The sequence below is a fragment of the Anomaloglossus baeobatrachus genome, chromosome 1 (assembly GCF_048569485.1).
Source record: "Anomaloglossus baeobatrachus isolate aAnoBae1 chromosome 1, aAnoBae1.hap1, whole genome shotgun sequence".
NCBI classification, from domain to species: Eukaryota; Metazoa; Chordata; class Amphibia; order Anura; family Aromobatidae; genus Anomaloglossus; species Anomaloglossus baeobatrachus.
In genome coordinates this window covers 934,568,147-934,585,271 of record NC_134353.1, presented here as the reverse complement: position 1 = coordinate 934,585,271, position 17,125 = coordinate 934,568,147, and the positions used below count along the sequence as shown (strand labels likewise).

The following is a 17,125-nucleotide window of genomic DNA, read 5'->3' as shown; positions in this document are numbered from 1 at the left end:
TAAATAAACATATATATATACACTGCGGCACCAAGGGGGGTCAGCACCTGAAAACTGGTGCCCCACAGTGCTCAGTGAGGGGGAAGGAGGATACCAACGTATGCTCCAGCCCTCCCTGCCGACGTCCAGTCGGCCGTCCCGTCGTTACCCCTGACTGGCAGGCCCGAGAACGGGAGTATATGGTACTAGGCCGCAAGAGCCGGGGACTAAATTTAAAAACGCGGCCGGCAAACATGGCGCGGTCGGCGCGGTAGTCCCAGTCTCACAAACCACTCAGCAACCGCTGCGGCATTTGTAACACAGATGCTGCATGCACCGTCCCTCAGGGGACACAGAGTACCTTATGATGCAGGGCTCTGTCCCTGATGATGTCCAGTCTCCTGTCCGTCAGAATCCGCCAGGGGCTGCGGATGGAGCCCGGTCCCAGTGCATGGCGACCGGTTAGGATCCCCCTCTCCCAGAGCAGTGGAGCAGATTCTGAGATCCTCCACCGGCAGAATTATAACAATGGCTGCCGGCTTTCCGAGGGGAGGAGAGAGCCGTGGGCGGAACCGCAAAAGTGCGGGAACCTGGTGGCCCATAGTGATCAGTGAGGGGGGCGGAGGACAGCGAAGTGTGCTCCAGCCCTCACTGTCGGCATCATACCGACCGTCCCGCCTTTCTCCCTGACTGGCAGGCTCAGGGGCGGGAGTTTAACACACTAGGCCGCAAAAGCCGGGGACTAAAGTAAAAACCGCGGCCGGCAAACAGGCACGGTCGGCGCGGTAGTCCCAGACAAAAAATCCACACCGCAGTCGCAGCTGCGTCTGAGGCCAAGGTGCTTCATGCACCGTCCCAACGGAGACACAGAGTACCTGTAGATGCAGGGCCATGTCCCTGACGATACTCCGTCTCCTGTCCGGCAGATTCCCCCAGGGGCTGCGGAGGGAGCCCGGTCCCAGTGGCTGGATGACCGGTTAGGATCCCACTTCCCCAGAGCCCCTAAGGGATGGGGAAGGAAAACGGCATGTGGCTCCTGCCTGTGTGCCCGCAATGGGTACCTCAACCTTAACAGCACCGCCGACTCAGTGGGGTGAGAAGGGAGCATGCCGGGGGCCCTGTTAGGGGCCCTCTTTTCTTCCATCCGATATAATCAGCAGCTGCTGCTGACTAAATTGTGGAGCTTGCGTGCATGTGTGCCTCCTTCAACACAAAGCATAAAACTGATGAGCCCGTGATGCACGGGAGGGTGTATAGCAGAGGGGAGGGGTTACACTTTTTAAAGTGTAATACTTTGTGTGGCCTCCGGAGGCAGAAGCTATACACCCAATTGTCTGGGTCTCCCAATGGAGCGACAAAGAAATCCACACCGCAGTCGCAGCTGCGTCTGAGGCCAAGGTGCTTCATGCCCCGTCCCAACGGGGACACAGAGTACCTGTAGATGCAGGGCCATGTCCCTGACGATACTCCGTCTCCTGTCCGGCAGATTCCCCCAGGGGCTGCGGATGTGGCTTGTTGTCACCAGATTCCCTGCCCCGGGTCTCCCTCAGCTGCAGCCAGAAGTTGCTGAAAACATGGCTGACGGCGTTCTCTGAGGAGGAGGGAGGCGTGGGCGTAGTCCCAAAAAGTGCGGGAATCTGGTGCCCCAGCGTGGGTAGTGAGGGGGCGGAGGACAGCTCAGTGTACTCCAGCCCTCACTGTCGGCGTCATACCGACCGTCCCGCCCTTTTCCCTGACTGGCAGGCCTGGGGGCGGGAGAATCCCATACTAGGCCGCAAAAGCCGGGGACTAAAGTTAAAACCGCGGCCGGCCGGCAGTGCACGGTCGGCGCGGTAGTCCCGGACCCATACCCACGCCGCAGTCGCTGCAGCGTCTGGGCCCAAGGTGCTTTATGCGCCGTCCCAACAGGGACACAGAGTACCTGTGGATGCAGGGCCATGTCCCTGACGATACTCCGTCTCCTGTCCGGCAGATTCCCCCAGGGGCTGCGGAGGGAGACCGGTCCCAGTGTCTGGATGACCGGATAGGATCCCACTTCCCCAGAGCCCCTAAGGGATGGGGAAGGAAAACAGCATGTGGCTCCAGCCTTTGTACCCGCAATGGGTACCTCAACCTTAACAGCACCGCCGACTCAGAGTGGGGTGAGAAGGGAGCATGCTGGGGGCCCTGTTATGGGCCCTCTTTTCTTCCATCCGATATAGTCAGCAGCTGCTGCTGACTAAAACGTGGAGCTTGCGTGCATGTATGCCTCCTTCCACACAAAGTATAAAACTGAGGAGCCCGTGATGCACGGGAGGGTGTATAGCAGAGGGGAGGGGTTACACTTTTTAAAGTGTAATACTTTGTGTGGCCTCCGGAGGCAGAAGCTATACACCCGATTGTCTGGGTCTCCCAATGGAGCGACAAAGAAACTGCAATTGGCACATGCAGATAGGCATCTCTGATGTCGATGGATGCCAGGAAATCCCCTTGGGTCATTGAGGCAATGACTGATCGCAGAGACTCCATGCGAAAATGCCGCACCTGAACATGCTTGTTGAGAAGCTTGAGATCCAGGATGGGCCGGAAGGAACCGTCCTTTTTGGGGACTAGGAAGAGATTTGAGTAAAAACCTCTGAACTGTTCCCTGGCGGGAACCGGTACAATTACTCCGTTGGCCTGCAAGGATGCCACGGCCTGTGAGAAGGCGGCGGCCTTGGAGCAGGGGGGAGTTGACAGAAAGAATCTGTTTGGCGGGCTGGAAGAGAACTCTATCCTGTAGCCGTGGGAGATGATATCCCGCACCCACTGATCGGAGACGTGTTGAAACCACACGTCACCAAAGTGGGAGAGCCTGCCACCGACCAAGGACGTTGCTGGCTTGGCCAGATAGTCAAGAGGAGGCTGCCTTGGTGGCAGCAGCTCCTGCGGACCTTTGTGGACGCGGCTTCTTGCGCCAGGTGGGCTTCTGGTCCTTGGCTGAGTTAGTGGACGAGGCCGAGGGCTTAGAGGACGACCAGTTAGAGGAACGAAAGGAACGAAACCTCGACTGGTTCCTGCCCTGGACAGGTTTCCTGGTTTTAGTCTGTGGCAAGGAAGTACTCTTCCCGCCAGTAGCCTCCTTAATTATTTCATCCAGTTGTTCACCGAACAGCCTGGACCCAGCAAATGGGAGCCCAGCAAGGTACTTCTTTGAGGAAGCATCTGCCTTCCACTCTCGAAGCCACAAGATCCTGCGGATAGCGAGGGAATTAGCGGAGGCCACCGCAGTTCGGTAAGAAGCCTCCAGCATGGCAGACATGGCGTAGGCTGAAAAGGCTGAAGCCTGGGAAGTTAAGGCAACCAATTCAGGCATAGAGTCCCTAGTGAGGGAATGCATCTCCTCTAGGGAAGCAGAGATGGCTTTGAGAGCCCACACTGCTGCAAAGGATGTTGAGAACGAGGCCCCTGCCGCCTCATAGACAGACTTGGCCAGGAGGTCAACCTGGCGGTCAGTGGGATCCTTAAGTGAGGTGCCATCGGCCACAGATTCAACTGTCCGGGCTGAGAGTCTAGACACCGGAGGGTCTACCTTTGGTGAGTGAGCCCACTCCTTGACCACCTCTGGTGGAAAAGGAAAACGGTCATCAGAACCACGCTTTGGGAAGCCTTTGTCAGGACAGGCTCTGGGCTTGGACACAGTGGCTTGAAAACTGGAGTGGTTAAAGAACACACTCCTTGTTCTCTTAGGCAAGGTAAACTGGTGCTTTTCTGCCAGAGAGGGTTGCTCCTCTGATACTGGCGGATTGAGGTCCAGTACGGAATTAATGAACGCAATCAAATCACTAACATCCACATCACCCTCGGTCAGATCAATGGGGCACATGGAGGTAGCGTCCGAGCCCCCAGTAAAGACGTCCTGCGAGTCGGCTCGTGAATCGAAGCCGCGGGACGAGGAAGGAGAGGGAGCCCTGCGTCTCCTTTTAGGAGGACGGGGTCTGGGAGCAGATGAAGAATCCTCTGTGAGCTCTGCAGAGCGAGCCGAAGCAGCAGAGGCGCCCTGAGAAGGGGGCTGATGCATGCTCAGCAGAGTCCGGGACAGCTGTCCCATGGAGTCGGCAAAGGACTGGGAGATAGACTTAGAAAACAATTCTACCCAAGCCGGGGGTTCAGCCACCGGGGCCGGAGCAGCCGGAGGGACCACTGGGGAGACTCCAGGCTGAGGCACCACCATGTTAGAGCAGGCATCACAATGTGGATATGTGCTCTGTTCAGGCAGTACGAGCTTACATGCAGTGCATATTGAGTACAGCCTTGCAGCCTTGCTCCTAGTGTGAGACATGCTGCTGAGGTGGAGGCTCTGCAGTAAAGAACACACTCCTTCAGAATGACCCCCAGAGAGTGTATAAGAAAGTCCACAACCAGAGGTTGTGGCTTACCAGACCGTTTTGTGTGCCCTCCGGATCCCACAGCTCGGACCCCCAGACAGGTTGCAGAGATGCAGCATCCAGCGCCGATCAGTGTGAGAACGCTGATAAAATGGCGCCGGAGTGAGGAGGGGGGGGGCGGGGCCTAGTCCAAGAGCGGGAACCGGAGGGCCAAGGAGATATACAGAGGAGGGAAACATCTCCTCAGAGAGGAGTGTCCTCCCCTGTGCTGAACGGCCGGTGGGCGGCGCCGCACTGTCCCTCTGCATGACTGACATGCAGGGGCAGTGAAAACGAAAGTAGGCCGCAGCCGAAGTCGGGGCCTAAATTTTACAATGCAGCCGGCGAGCAGGCACCCTCGGCGCGGTTCTCAGGTGAAAACCAGAGAACCGGCCGGAAATGTCACCAAAGTAACCTGACACACTCTCCCCAACAATAAAGATGCAAACGACCCCCTGCAATAACGTCTCAAATACTTAGCGTGAGACGCAGGGCCAGGTCCCTGAGGGATAAGTGCTCCGTCCGGCAGGGTCCTGAAAGGGCTGCGGATGGAGACCGTTCTCCTGCAAAGCAGTGAGAACCGTGCTGGCTCCCACTTCAAGCCAGAGCCCGAGGGATGGTGAAGGAGCGCGGCATGTAAGGCTCCAGCCTTGAAATCAACCTTAACAACACCGCCGACACAGTGGGGTGAGAAGGGACATGCCGGGGGTCCAGCTTGGACCTGCTTTTCTTCCAACTCTTTAAAATCAAAAATCAGATGAGAATGCATGTGTGGATGTGTGCCTCCTGAACACAAAGCATTGAACTGGCTAGATTTGGTTATCCAGGGGGTGTATATGCTCGGAGGGAGGAGCTACACTTTTTAGTGTAGTACTTTGTGTGTCCTCCGGAGGCAGAAGCTATACACCCATGGTCTGGGTCTCCCATAAGGAACGATGAAGAAAAGGATTTTTCTCAAGAAATTTCTCGAGAGTCTGAAAGTTTACCGCACTTGCGGTCGAAAACCGCATGCGGTTTTGTGCGTTTTTGGTGCGGTTTTCCCCGTAGGTTGGTCCCTGTGGTTTTTTTATGCTGTCACGATCAGTCAATGGGGTAAAATACCGCCGGCACCAGCAGAAAAGAAGGGACATGCACATTCTTTTTCTCAAGAAATTCTGCAGATAGAATGAATAAATGAGAAAAAAAAAAAACAGTGTGCGCACAGCTATTTTTTTTTTTCCATAGGTTTTGCTGGGGAAGGACTGCAGAAAGGTTACAACCAATTTCTGCAGAAATTTCTGCAGCAAAACCGCAAAAAAACAAAACAAGTGTGTGACCAAGGCCTTAGAGCAGTGTTTACAAGCTAGACAGCAGTGGTGGTCGGTCTCCTAGGCAACCAACTGTAAACAATACAAATTTTAATAAGCCGTAAATTGCAAAAGTGCTCGCTTTTACAAGCGCTAGCTGACAATCTCCATCTCCGAAGATGGGAATAACCCCTCGCCTCGCATACTGGCACCGTCTGCAATCCTCTACAGTGCATAGTCGATAATTACGTATACAAATAGTACAGCAGAGGGGTTTTCACCTACAGATTAAACCTCTCTCCCGTCCCTACTTACCGAGAGCTGTTTAGGAAGATTTTCAGCAATGCGTGTAAGCAATGTCCTCGTCGGCTTCTCGGCACAGAGCAGTACGAGGCTGACGTTTCGGTCACCCCGTAAGAGCAATCCTTTAGCCAACACCCCAACGCGCAAAACTCCTTTCAGAGCCCTGAAAAGAAACAAGCAACCAATATTTCGAGTCTCCATTTCTCACCGATAAAATAACAAAAAAAGGAAAGAATGTAGAAGTTATACCCACTTTGAGTCGTACCTCTCCTTCGCGGGGTCTTTCTTCTCTTCGGGCTCTTTCCCCTTAGCCTTGTCCTGTTCAGCCATGGAGTCAGACACAAGTTTCAGTGCTCGTTCTGTGAGGGACACTATTTTCTGGACCGCCTGGAGCTCTTCCTCCGTTGGGTATATAGCAGCGTGCTTGGTCATAACATATCGGTCATCAGACGAGTCGGGTCTGCGCAATGGCTGCAATCATACCAATTCGTAATTAATATCAGATCATTCTATAGGAGAACAGCAAAAAATACTCACAAGTGAAAATAAATAAAAATTGTAGGAGACTGTATAATATAACCCAAAAGACTGATCTTTAAGGCTAAAATATACACTCTTCAGTTTTAATTTTGCAAACGTGTTCCCCTTGCAACTGCAACATCATGCAGAGCTAGTGATCTAGTTTGCAGAAATAGAAAATTGATCAGAAAGAGTAAAGTGAACCAGGATTGCGCGAAAAAAACCCCCGGATTATTGTGTACTCACTGTAAAATCGTTTTCTCTTAGCCATCATTGGGGGACACAGGACCATGGGTGTTATGCTGCCTATCCATAGGAGGACACTAAGTAGATGCAAAAGCATAGCAGCTCCTCCTCTGCAGTATACACCCCCTGGCCGGGCCAGGCAACCTCAGTTTTAGTACACAAGCAGTAGGAGAAAAAAAAAAAAAATGAAGGGAATTTTGTTACTTACCGTAAATTCCTTTTCTTCTAGCTCCTATTGGGAGACCCAGACGATTGGGTGTATAGCACTGCCTCCGGAGGCCACACAAAGCATTACACTAAAAAGTGTAAGGCCCCTCCCCTTCTGGGTATACACCCCCCGTGGGATCACGGGCTGCTCAGTTTTAGTGCTAAAGCAAGAAGGAGGAAAGCCAATAACTGGTTTAAACAAATTCACTCCGAAGTAACATCGGAGAACTGAAAACCATTCAACATGAACAACATGTGTACCCGAAAACAACCAAAAATCCCGAAGGACAACAGGGCGGGTGCTGGGTCTCCCAATAGGAGCTAGAAGAAAAGGAATTTACGGTAAGTAACAAAATTCCCTTCTTCTTCGTCGCTCCATTGGGAGACCCAGACGATTGGGACGTCCAAAAGCTGTCCCTGGGTGGGTAAAGAAATACCTCATGTTAGAGCTGCAAAGACAGCCCTCCCCTACGGGGAGGCAACTGCCGCCTGCAGGACTCTTCTACCTAGGCTGGCGTCCGCCGAAGCATAGGTATGCACCTGAAAATGTTTGGTGAAAGTGTGCAGACTCGACCAGGTAGCTGCCTGGCACACCTGTTGAGCCGTAGCCTGGTGTCGTAATGCCCAGGACGCACCCACGGCTCTGGTTGAGTGGGCCTTCAGCCCTGATGGAACCGGAAGCCCAGCAACACGGTAGGCTTCAAGAATTGGTTCTTTGATCCATCGAGCCAGGGTGGCTTTGGAAGCCTGCGACCCTTTGCGCTTACCAGCGACAAGGACAAAGAGTGCATCCGAGCGGCGTAGGGGCGCCGTGCGGGAAATGTAGATTCTGAGTGCTCTCACCAGATCTAACAAATGTCAATCCTTTTCATACCGATGAACTGGATGCGGATAAAAGGAAGGCAAGGAGATATCCTGATTAAGATGAAAAGAGGATACCACCTTAGTGAGAAACTCCTGAATGGGGCGGAGCACTACCTTGTCCTGGTGGAACACCAGGAAGGGAGCCTTGGATGACAGCGCTGCTAGCTCAGACACTCTCCGAAGAGACGTGACCGCTACCAGAAAGGCCACTTTCTGTGAGAGTCGAGAAAGTGAAACATCCCTCAGAGGCTCGAAGGGCGGCTTCTGGAGAGCAACAAGGACCTTGTTTAGATCCCCCGGATCTAACGGCCGCTTTTACGGAGGGACGATATGACAAACCCCCTGCAGGAACGTGCGCACCTGAGAAAGTCGTGCTAGATGCTTCTGAAAAAACACGGATAGTGCCGAGACGTGCCCTTTAAGGGAGCCGAGCGACAAGCCCTTTTCCAACCCAGATTGCAGGAAGGAAAGAAAGACAGGGAACGCGAATGGCCAGGGTGATACTCCTTGTGCAGAGCACCAGGATAAAAAAGAAATCTTCCACGTTCTGTGGTAGATTTTAGCAGAAGTGGACTTCCTAGCCTGTCTCATGGTGGCCACGACCCCTTGGGATAATCCTGAAGACGCTAGGATCCAGGACTCCATGGCCACACAGTCAGGTTCAGGGCCGCAGAATTCCGATGGAAAAACGGCCCTTGGGACAGTAAGTCTGGTCGGTCTGGTAGTGCCCACGGTCGGCCGACCGTGAGACGCCACAGATCCGGGAACCACGACCACCTCGGCCAGTCTGGGACGACGAGGATGGCGCGGCGGCAATCGGAGCGGAGCTTGCGTAGCACTCTGGGCAACAGTGCCAGAGGTGGAAACACATAGGGTAGCTGTAACTGCGACCAATCCTGAACTAAGGCGCCTGCCGCCAGAGCTCTTTGCTCGTGAGACCGCGCCATGAAAATCGGGACCTTGTTGTTGTGCCGAGACGCCATTAGGTCGACGTCCGGCATCCCCCAGCGGCTACAGCTTTCCTGACACCCTTCTGGGTGCAGAGGCCATTCCCCTGCGTCAATGCCCTGGCGACTGAGGAAGTCTGCTTCCCAATTTTCTACGCCCGGGATGTGAACTGCGGATATGGTGGATGCTCTGTCTTCCACCCCCATCAGAATCCGCCGGATCGCCTGGTAGGCTTGGCGATGCGTGTTCCGCCTTGGTGGGTGATGTATGCCACCGCTGTGGAATTGTCCGACTGAATTCGGATCTGTTTTCCTTCCAGCCACTGCTGGACGGCTTGCAGGGCAAGATACACTGCCCAGATTTCCAGAACATTGATCTGAAGGATGGACTCCTCTGAAGAGAGTCCTTGACCGTCTGAGAAGGGAGACGTTCCTGTCTAGGGACGTCGACTCCCCAACCCATTGGCAAAGCATGTCCTATTGAAGTGGACGCAGATGAAAACTGCGCGAAAGTGACTGCCTCTGCATGAGGCGTCCTAAGGGGTGTGACTGGCCTTGAAGGAGAGACTGCACCCCCGCCTGTAGTGAACGCTGCTTGTCCAGCGGAAGCTTCACTTCGCTGAGGGAGTGTGAAACTCCCTGCCCCGATATGTCCGCGATTGGGTCGGTGCCCGATTTAACCTTGAAAAGTTGATGATCCACCCGAAACTCTGGAGAGTCTCCAGCGCCACGTTCAGGCTGTGTTGGCATGCCTCTTGAGAGGGTGCCTTGACAAGTGGATCGTCCCAGTAAGGATCACAGAGTGACCCTGAGAGTGCCGGACTGCTCCCACTGCTGCCTTGAACTTGGTGAAAACCCGTAGGGCTGTCGCCAGACCAAAGGGCAGGGCTACGAACTGAAGATACTCGTCTTCAATAACGAAACGTGGCAAACGCTGGTGCTCTGGAGCAATCGGCACGTGGGGATAAGCATCCAGATGTCTATTGATGCTAGGAAATCTCCTTGAGATATTGAGGCAATGACGGAGCGGAGGGTTTCACCCGGAACCGTCTGGCCTTCACGTGCTTGGTGAGCAGTTTTAGGTCCAGAACGGAACGGAAAGAGCCATCCTTTTTTGGCACCCCAATCAGATTGGAGGAAAAACCGTGTCTTGTTCCTGAAGAGGAACAGGGATTACCACTCCTTCTCGGGTTCTGAAGAATCGAGCCGGAGGACGAGAACAGAACTCCATCCTGTACACTGGAGACACAATGTCTCTCACCCACCGGTCTGTGACCTGTGGCAGCTAAATGTCGCCAAGCGGGAGAGTCTGCCACCAACCGCGGATGCGGAGAGAAAGAGTTGAAAGTCATGAGGAGACCGCCTCGGTAGCGGTTCCTCCGGCTGCCTTCCTTGGGCGTGATTGAGCCCGACCGGAATCTGAGCCCCTCTGAGCCTTTTGAGCCCTTTTGGACGAGGACAATTGGGACCTGCCCGAGCCTGGGAAGGACCGAAACCTCGACTGTCCCTCCAGGACAGCATTAATAGGGTAAGTCGCAATGCAGACATTGCGAGGTTAAGGACACCACCTGCGGCACAGATGTACATGTGCTTAAGACCAGCTGCGCAAGACCAGCTGAAAAGCTTAGAGTGCCCATACGGCTGCGAATGCCGGAGCAACCGACCCGCTGATAGCTTCACAGACAGATTTCAACCAGAGGTCCATCTGTCTGTCAATGGCATCTTTAAGTGAAGTCCCATCTCCACTGCAACTATGGATCTAGCCGCAAGCCTGGAGGTTGGGGGATCCACCTTTGGACCCTGGGTCTAGCGCTTGACCCCGTCAGGGGGAAAGGGATAACGTGTATCCTTAATACGTTTGGAGAAACGCTTATCTGGTAAGCGTGGTGTTTCTGAACTGCTTCTCTGAAGTCAGCGTGGCCAGAAAAGTACTCAATATACGCATGAGATACTGAAAAAGGATTTCTCCTGCTGTGAAGCTGACTCCTCCACTGGGGGAGCTGAGGGAGAAATATCCAACATTCCATTGATGGACGCTATAAGATCATTCACTATGGCGTCACCATCCGGTGTATCCGGATTGAGAGCGGTGTCAGGATCAAAACCCTGATCAGCTACGTCTGCCTCATCATACAGAGAGCCCTCCAGTGATGAAGCCAAGTGCCGCACCCAGCGAGCCAGCTTAGGCTGTCTGGGACTGTGTCCGTGTCAGAGCCTTCACCCTGGAATGCCTGAGACCCCCCCCGGAGCACTGATTATGTTCCAAATGAGGGTGGCCCGGGAGCATTAAATCAAGATTGCCCATGGCCTGTCTGGACTGCAAAGTCTCTATCCCAGGACAACCTATCAGCCGAAACTGCAACTCCGTCCCTGTCCCTGGACAGGGTTCACAGGTGGTTCCTTTGGCCACCTCTAGTAGAGACCCCGGCTGACCCAGTGCTACAGGGTAGCATTGCCCACAATGGGGGTCAGTGTAACCTGCCGGTGGAACAGTATCACGTGCAGTAAAAACAGCATAGAACGCCTGTGTTGCATTTTTGCTGCTGTATTCTAGCCATCTAGGAGACTATAGCAAAGAATAGCGACCGTACAGTGCAATGTATAGCATACAAGCATAAGTACAAATGAACACTTCAGCACATGCAATACAAGCAGCATAATGCTTTTTTGCTGCTGTTGTCCAGCCATCCAGGAGAATATAGCCAAGATTAGCGACCGTATAGTGCAATGTATAGCATACAAGCATAAGTACAAATGAACACTTCAGCACATGCAATACAAGCAGCATGGAAAGCCTGTGCCTTGGCACCCTTGCTTTTTTGCTGCTGTTGTCCAGCCATCTAGGATAGTATATAGCCAAGAATAGCGACCGTACAGTGCAATGTATAGCATACAAGCATAAGTACAAATGAACACTTCAGCACATGCAGTACAAGCAGCCTAGAAAGCCTGTGCCTTAGCACCCTTGCTTTTTTGCTGCTGTTATCTCGCCATCTAGGAGGGGCATATAGCCAAAAATAGCGACCTACAGTGCAGTGTATAGCATACAGGCATAAAATACAAATGGACACTTCGGTATTTAGTGGGGTCAGCACTTCAGGTGCTGCTTACCGCCCGCCTATAACGCGGGTGTGTGGTCGCCAGAGCCCTGTGACTGGTTGCCCAGAGCTTGTCTCCGTTCCCCAGCTCGGACTGCGTGCAGGAATGGCTGCCGGCGTCCTGTGAAGAGGGGCGGGCCGTGGGCGTGCCCCAGACAAGAGCGGGAAACTGGCTTCCCACTGTGTCCAGTGAGGGGGCTGGAGAATGCAAAGCAGACTCCAGCCCTCGGCGCTGACTGTCTGTACAGCGTCCCGCCTCTCCCCTGACTGGCAGGGCTGGGGGCGGGAACGAAACGAAAACTAGGCCGCAAAGCCGGGGACTCGAGTAATAAGCGCGGCCGTCCTTGTGCACGGCCAGCGCGGAAGTCCCCGGCGCACCACAAGTCCCAGCCGCGCCACAGTGTAAAAAACACTCAGCAGCGGCCGGCGCGGCAGTTCCCAACACATAAATTCACTCAGCAAAGCTGCAGTGAATAATAGCACGAGCGCTCCGCGCTGTTGCCCCCGGCGCACTAACACTCCCAGCAATGCTGGTGTGTGTGTGCGCGATGTGTACGGGGACACAGAGTACCTTGATGTAGCAGGGCCCTGTCCCTGACGATACTCAGCTCCATATCCAGCAGGTTCTCTGGGTCTGTGGATGGAGCCCGGTCTCAGTGCCTGGAGACCGGTAAGATCCCACTTCCCTCAGAGCCCTCAGGGGGATGGGGAAGGAAAACAGCATGTGGGCTCCAGCCTCCGTACCCGCAATGGGTACCTCAACCTTAACAAACACCCGACAAAAGTGGGGTGAGAAGGGAGCATGCTGGGGGCCCCATATGGGCCCACTTTTCTTCTAACCGACATAGTCAGCAGCTGCTGCTGACTAAAAACAGTGGAGCTATGCGTGGATGTCTGACCTCCTTCGCACAAAGCTTGAAAACTGAGCAGCCCGTGATCCCACGGGGGGTGTATACCCAGAAGGGGAGGGGCCTTACACTTTTTAGTGTAATGCTTTGTGTGGCCTCCGGAGGCAGTGCTATACACCCAATCGTCTGGGTCTCCCAATGGAGCGACGAAGAAAGTAAGAACTTATCTCAACAGAGGAACATGAGAAAAGAAGAGTCATAACCAAATAAGGTACTGAGAGAACCAAGGCCCAACAGGGCAACAGGGTGGGTGCTGTGTCCCCCCAATGATGGCGAAGAGAAAACTATTTTACGGTGAGTACACAAAAATCAGTTTTTCTCTGACGCCTCATTGGGGGACACCGGACCATGAGACGTCCTAAAGCAGTCCATGGGTGGGAAAAATAAAAAGACAACGCAACCCAAGGACTAGGAACCAGTCCCAGACAGCCTGGAGCACCTACTGAGAGAGGTGCTCTACTCCCGTTTGCAGAATTTTTCTACCCAGATTTGCCTCAGCTGAAACCTGGGTATGGACTCTGTAATGCTTTGAAAACGTATGTAGGCTAGACCAGGTCGAAGCCTTACACACCTGTTCCACTGAAGCCTGATGCCGAATGGCCCACGAGGCACCAACTGCTCGCGTGGAATGAGCCCGCAGCCCACTAGGAATGGCCTTGAATTGCAGGCGGTAGACTTCCTGGATCGCAGAGCGAATCCAGCGAGCCAGCGTCGCTTTTGAAGCTGCCTGTCCCTTTTTAGGCCCCTCAGGAATGACGAACAAAGAGTCAGTTTTCCTAAAGGGGGCTGTCCTGGATATGTAATATCTGAGAGCTCTGACGAGGTCTAACGAATGCAGAGACCTTTACACCCTATGAACCGGGTGTGGACAAAAAGGAAGGCAGAACAATGTCCTCGTTCAAATGAAACGGGGTAGGAACCTTTGGAAGAAAATCCGGAAGGGGGCGCAGAACCACCTTGTCCTGGTGAAAGATCAGAAAAGGCTCGCGGCAAGAGAGTGCTGCCAGCTCCGAAACCCGTCTGATGGACGTAATTGCCACCAGGAATGTTACCTTCCAGGACAGAAGAGCAAGGGAGGATTCCTTGAGAGGTTCAAAGGGAGACCTCTGGAGACCATCCAGAACGAGATTGAGGTCCCATGGGTCCAGCGGCCGTTTGTACGGGGGAACTAGATGGGAAACGCCCTGGAGGAAGGTCTTGACTTGCGGTTTTTGAGCCAGGCGGCATTGGTAGAAGATTGAGAGCACTGAGATCTGCCCTTTAAGGGAACTGAGAGCCAACCCCGCTCGCAAGCCAGACTGTAGAAGAAGGGAATTTTGTTACTTACCGTAAATTCCTTTTCTTCTAGCTCTTATTGGGAGACCCAGACGATTGGGGTATAGCTACTGCCCTCTGGAGGCCACACAAAGCACTACATTAAAAGTGCAAGGCCCCTCCCCCTCTGGCTATACCCCCCCCCGTGGTATCACGGGTTCTCCAGTTTTAGTGCCAAAGCAAGAAGGAGGAAGCCAATAACTGGTTTAAACAAATTAACTCCGAATAACATCGGAGAACTGAAAAACCGTTCAACATGAACAACATGTGTACCCGCAAACAACAAAAAAACATCCCGAAGGACAACAGGGCGGGTGCTGGGTCTCCCAATAAGAGCTAGAAGAAAAGGAATTTACGGTAAGTAACAAAATTCCCTTCTTCTTCAGCGCTCTATTGGGAGACCCAGACGATTGGGACGTCCAAAAGCTGTCCCTGGGTGGGTAAAGAAATACCTCATGTTAGAGCTGCAAAACAGCCCTCCCCTACGGGGGTGTCACTGCCGCCTGCAGGACTCTTCTACCTAAGCTGGCATCCGCCGAAGCATAGGTATGCACCTGATAATGCTTGGTGAAAGTGTGCAGACTGGACCAGGTAGCTGCCTGGCACACCTGTTGAGCCGAAGCCTGGTGACGTAATGCCCAGGACGCACCCACGGCTCTGGTTGAGTGGGCTTTTAGCCCTGAAGGAACCGGAAGCCCCGCAGAACGGTAGGCCTCTAGAATTGGTTCTTTGATCCATCGAGCCAGGGTGGCTTTAGAAGCCTGCAACCCCTTGCGCGGACCAGCGACAAGGACAAAAAGTGCATCGGCACGGCGCATGGGCGCCGTGCGGGAAATGTAGATTCTGAGTGCTCTCACCAGATCTAGCAAACGTAAGTCCTTTTCATACCGGTGAACCGGATGAGGACAAAAAGAAGGCAAGGATATATCCTGATTAAGATGAAAAGAGGATACGACCTTAGGGAGAAACTCCGGAATAGGGCGCAGCACTACCTTGTCCTGGTGGAACACCAGGAAGGGAGCCTTGGATGACAGAGCTGCCAGCTCAGACACTCGCCGAAGCGATGTGATCGCAACAAGAAACGCCACTTTCTGTGACAGCCGAGAAAAGGAAACTTCCTTCAGAGGCTCGAAGGGCGGCTTCTGGAGAGTAACTAGTACTCTGCTATTCCATGTATTCCCCTTCCATAGTCACTGGTGTGCATACCTTATCTCCCCATAGTGATGTTTTTTAGGTTTTTTGCACCCAGTTCAGACATAGAATGGAGTTCCAAACGTTATTCCTTAATGTTAGTAGTTTTTTCGTTTGTGAACCCTCCCCATACACACCTATTGCCAATCCACATTATACGCATATATAGCCTGGGTCTCAGCGTCCCATACACGGTAAGTTTTTTAACTGCATGAGAGGACACACACAAGCTAGGGACCCCAACGTAGAGAAATACTTTGGCGTAGTGTTGGGGCTCTTCTGCATTGATCAATTCAGTAGCTAAATTTCTCTTTATTCATATATTCATGGCAGTAATGCAGGTTCCATTTTTCACATTTCATTCTAACAAATAGCTATTGAATTTTTCATGTCAGTATTCACACAGCAGTTTCTGCTATTCCATGTATTCCCCTTCCATAGTCACTGGTGTGCATACCTTATCTCCCCATAGTGATGTTTTTTAGGTTTTTTGCACCCAGTTCAGACATAGAATGGAGTTCCAAACGTTATTCCTTAATGTTAGTAGTTTTTTCGTTTGTGAACCCTCCCCATACACACCTATTGCCAATCCACATTATACGCATATATAGCCTGGGTCTCAGCGTCCCATACACGGTAAGTTTTTTAACTGCATGAGAGGACACACACAAGCTAGGGACCCCAACGTAGAGAAATACTTTGGCGTAGTGTTGGGGCTCTTCTGCATTGATCAATTCAGTAGCTAAATTTCTCTTTATTCATATATTCATGGCAGTAATGCAGGTTCCATTTTTCACATTTCATTCTAACAAATAGCTATTGAATTTTTCATGTCAGTATTCACACAGCAGTTTCTGCTATTCCATGTATTCCCCTTCCATAGTCACTGGTGTGCATACCTTATCTCCCCATAGTGATGTTTTTTAGGTTTTTTGCACCCAGTTCAGACATAGAATGGAGTTCCAAACGTTATTCCTTAATGTTAGTAGTTTTTTCGTTTGTGAACCCTCCCCATACACACCTATTGCCAATCCACATTATACGCATATATAGCCTGGGTCTCAGCGTCCCATACACGGTAAGTTTTTTAACTGCATGAGAGGACACACACAAGCTAGGGACCCCAACGTAGAGAAATACTTTGGCGTAGTGTTGGGGCTCTTCTGCATTGATCAATTCAGTAGCTAAATTTCTCTTTATTCATATATTCATGGCAGTAATGCAGGTTCCATTTTTCACATTTCATTCTAACAAATAGCTATTGAATTTTTCATGTCAGTATTCACACAGCAGTTTCTGCTATTCCATGTATTCCCCTTCCATAGTCACTGGTGTGCATACCTTATCTCCCCATAGTGATGTTTTTTAGGTTTTTTGCACCCAGTTCAGACATAGAATGGAGTTCCAAACGTTATTCCTTAATGTTAGTAGTTTTTTCGTTTGTGAACCCTCCCCATACACACCTATTGCCAATCCACATTATACGCATATATAGCCTGGGTCTCAGCGTCCCATACACGGTAAGTTTTTTAACTGCATGAGAGGACACACACAAGCTAGGGACCCCAACGTAGAGAAATACTTTGGCGTAGTGTTGGGGCTCTTCTGCATTGATCAATTCAGTAGCTAAATTTCTCTTTATTCATATATTCATGGCAGTAATGCAGGTTCCATTTTTCACATTTCATTCTAACAAATAGCTATTGAATTTTTCATGTCAGTATTCACACAGCAGTTTCTGCTATTCCATGTATTCCCCTTCCATAGTCACTGGTGTGCATACCTTATCTCCCCATAGTGATGTTTTTTAGGTTTTTTGCACCCAGTTCAGACATAGAATGGAGTTCCAAACGTTATTCCTTAATGTTAGTAGTTTTT

General features: G+C 52.0%; 2 protein-coding genes and 1 non-coding gene across 7 annotated transcripts in view; all 3 read right to left on the bottom strand.

Moving 5' to 3' along the window:
- SUB1 (SUB1 regulator of transcription) overlaps positions 1-17,125 on the bottom strand; it is a 502,862-nt gene that overhangs the window by 98,695 nt on the left and 387,042 nt on the right. The window lies entirely within an intron of this gene.
- ZFR (zinc finger RNA binding protein) overlaps positions 1-17,125 on the bottom strand; it is a 113,098-nt gene that overhangs the window by 27,889 nt on the left and 68,084 nt on the right. For 3 of the 5 annotated variants that reach the window (XM_075328195.1, XM_075328210.1, XM_075328224.1), the window contains exons 13-14: positions 6,207-6,424; positions 5,966-6,116 (exon numbers count right to left, since the gene is read on the bottom strand). In XM_075328195.1, coding sequence (XP_075184310.1) covers positions 5,966-6,116; positions 6,207-6,424 — 369 coding nt within the window. The remainder of the gene's footprint in view (positions 1-5,965; positions 6,117-6,206; positions 6,425-17,125) is intronic. The other 2 variants (XM_075328204.1, XM_075328215.1) reach the window with 1 other exon arrangement.
- Positions 6,508-6,642, bottom strand: LOC142258757 (small nucleolar RNA SNORA66). The gene has a single exon (XR_012727864.1). It is a non-coding gene; the product is annotated as a small nucleolar RNA SNORA66 (small nucleolar RNA).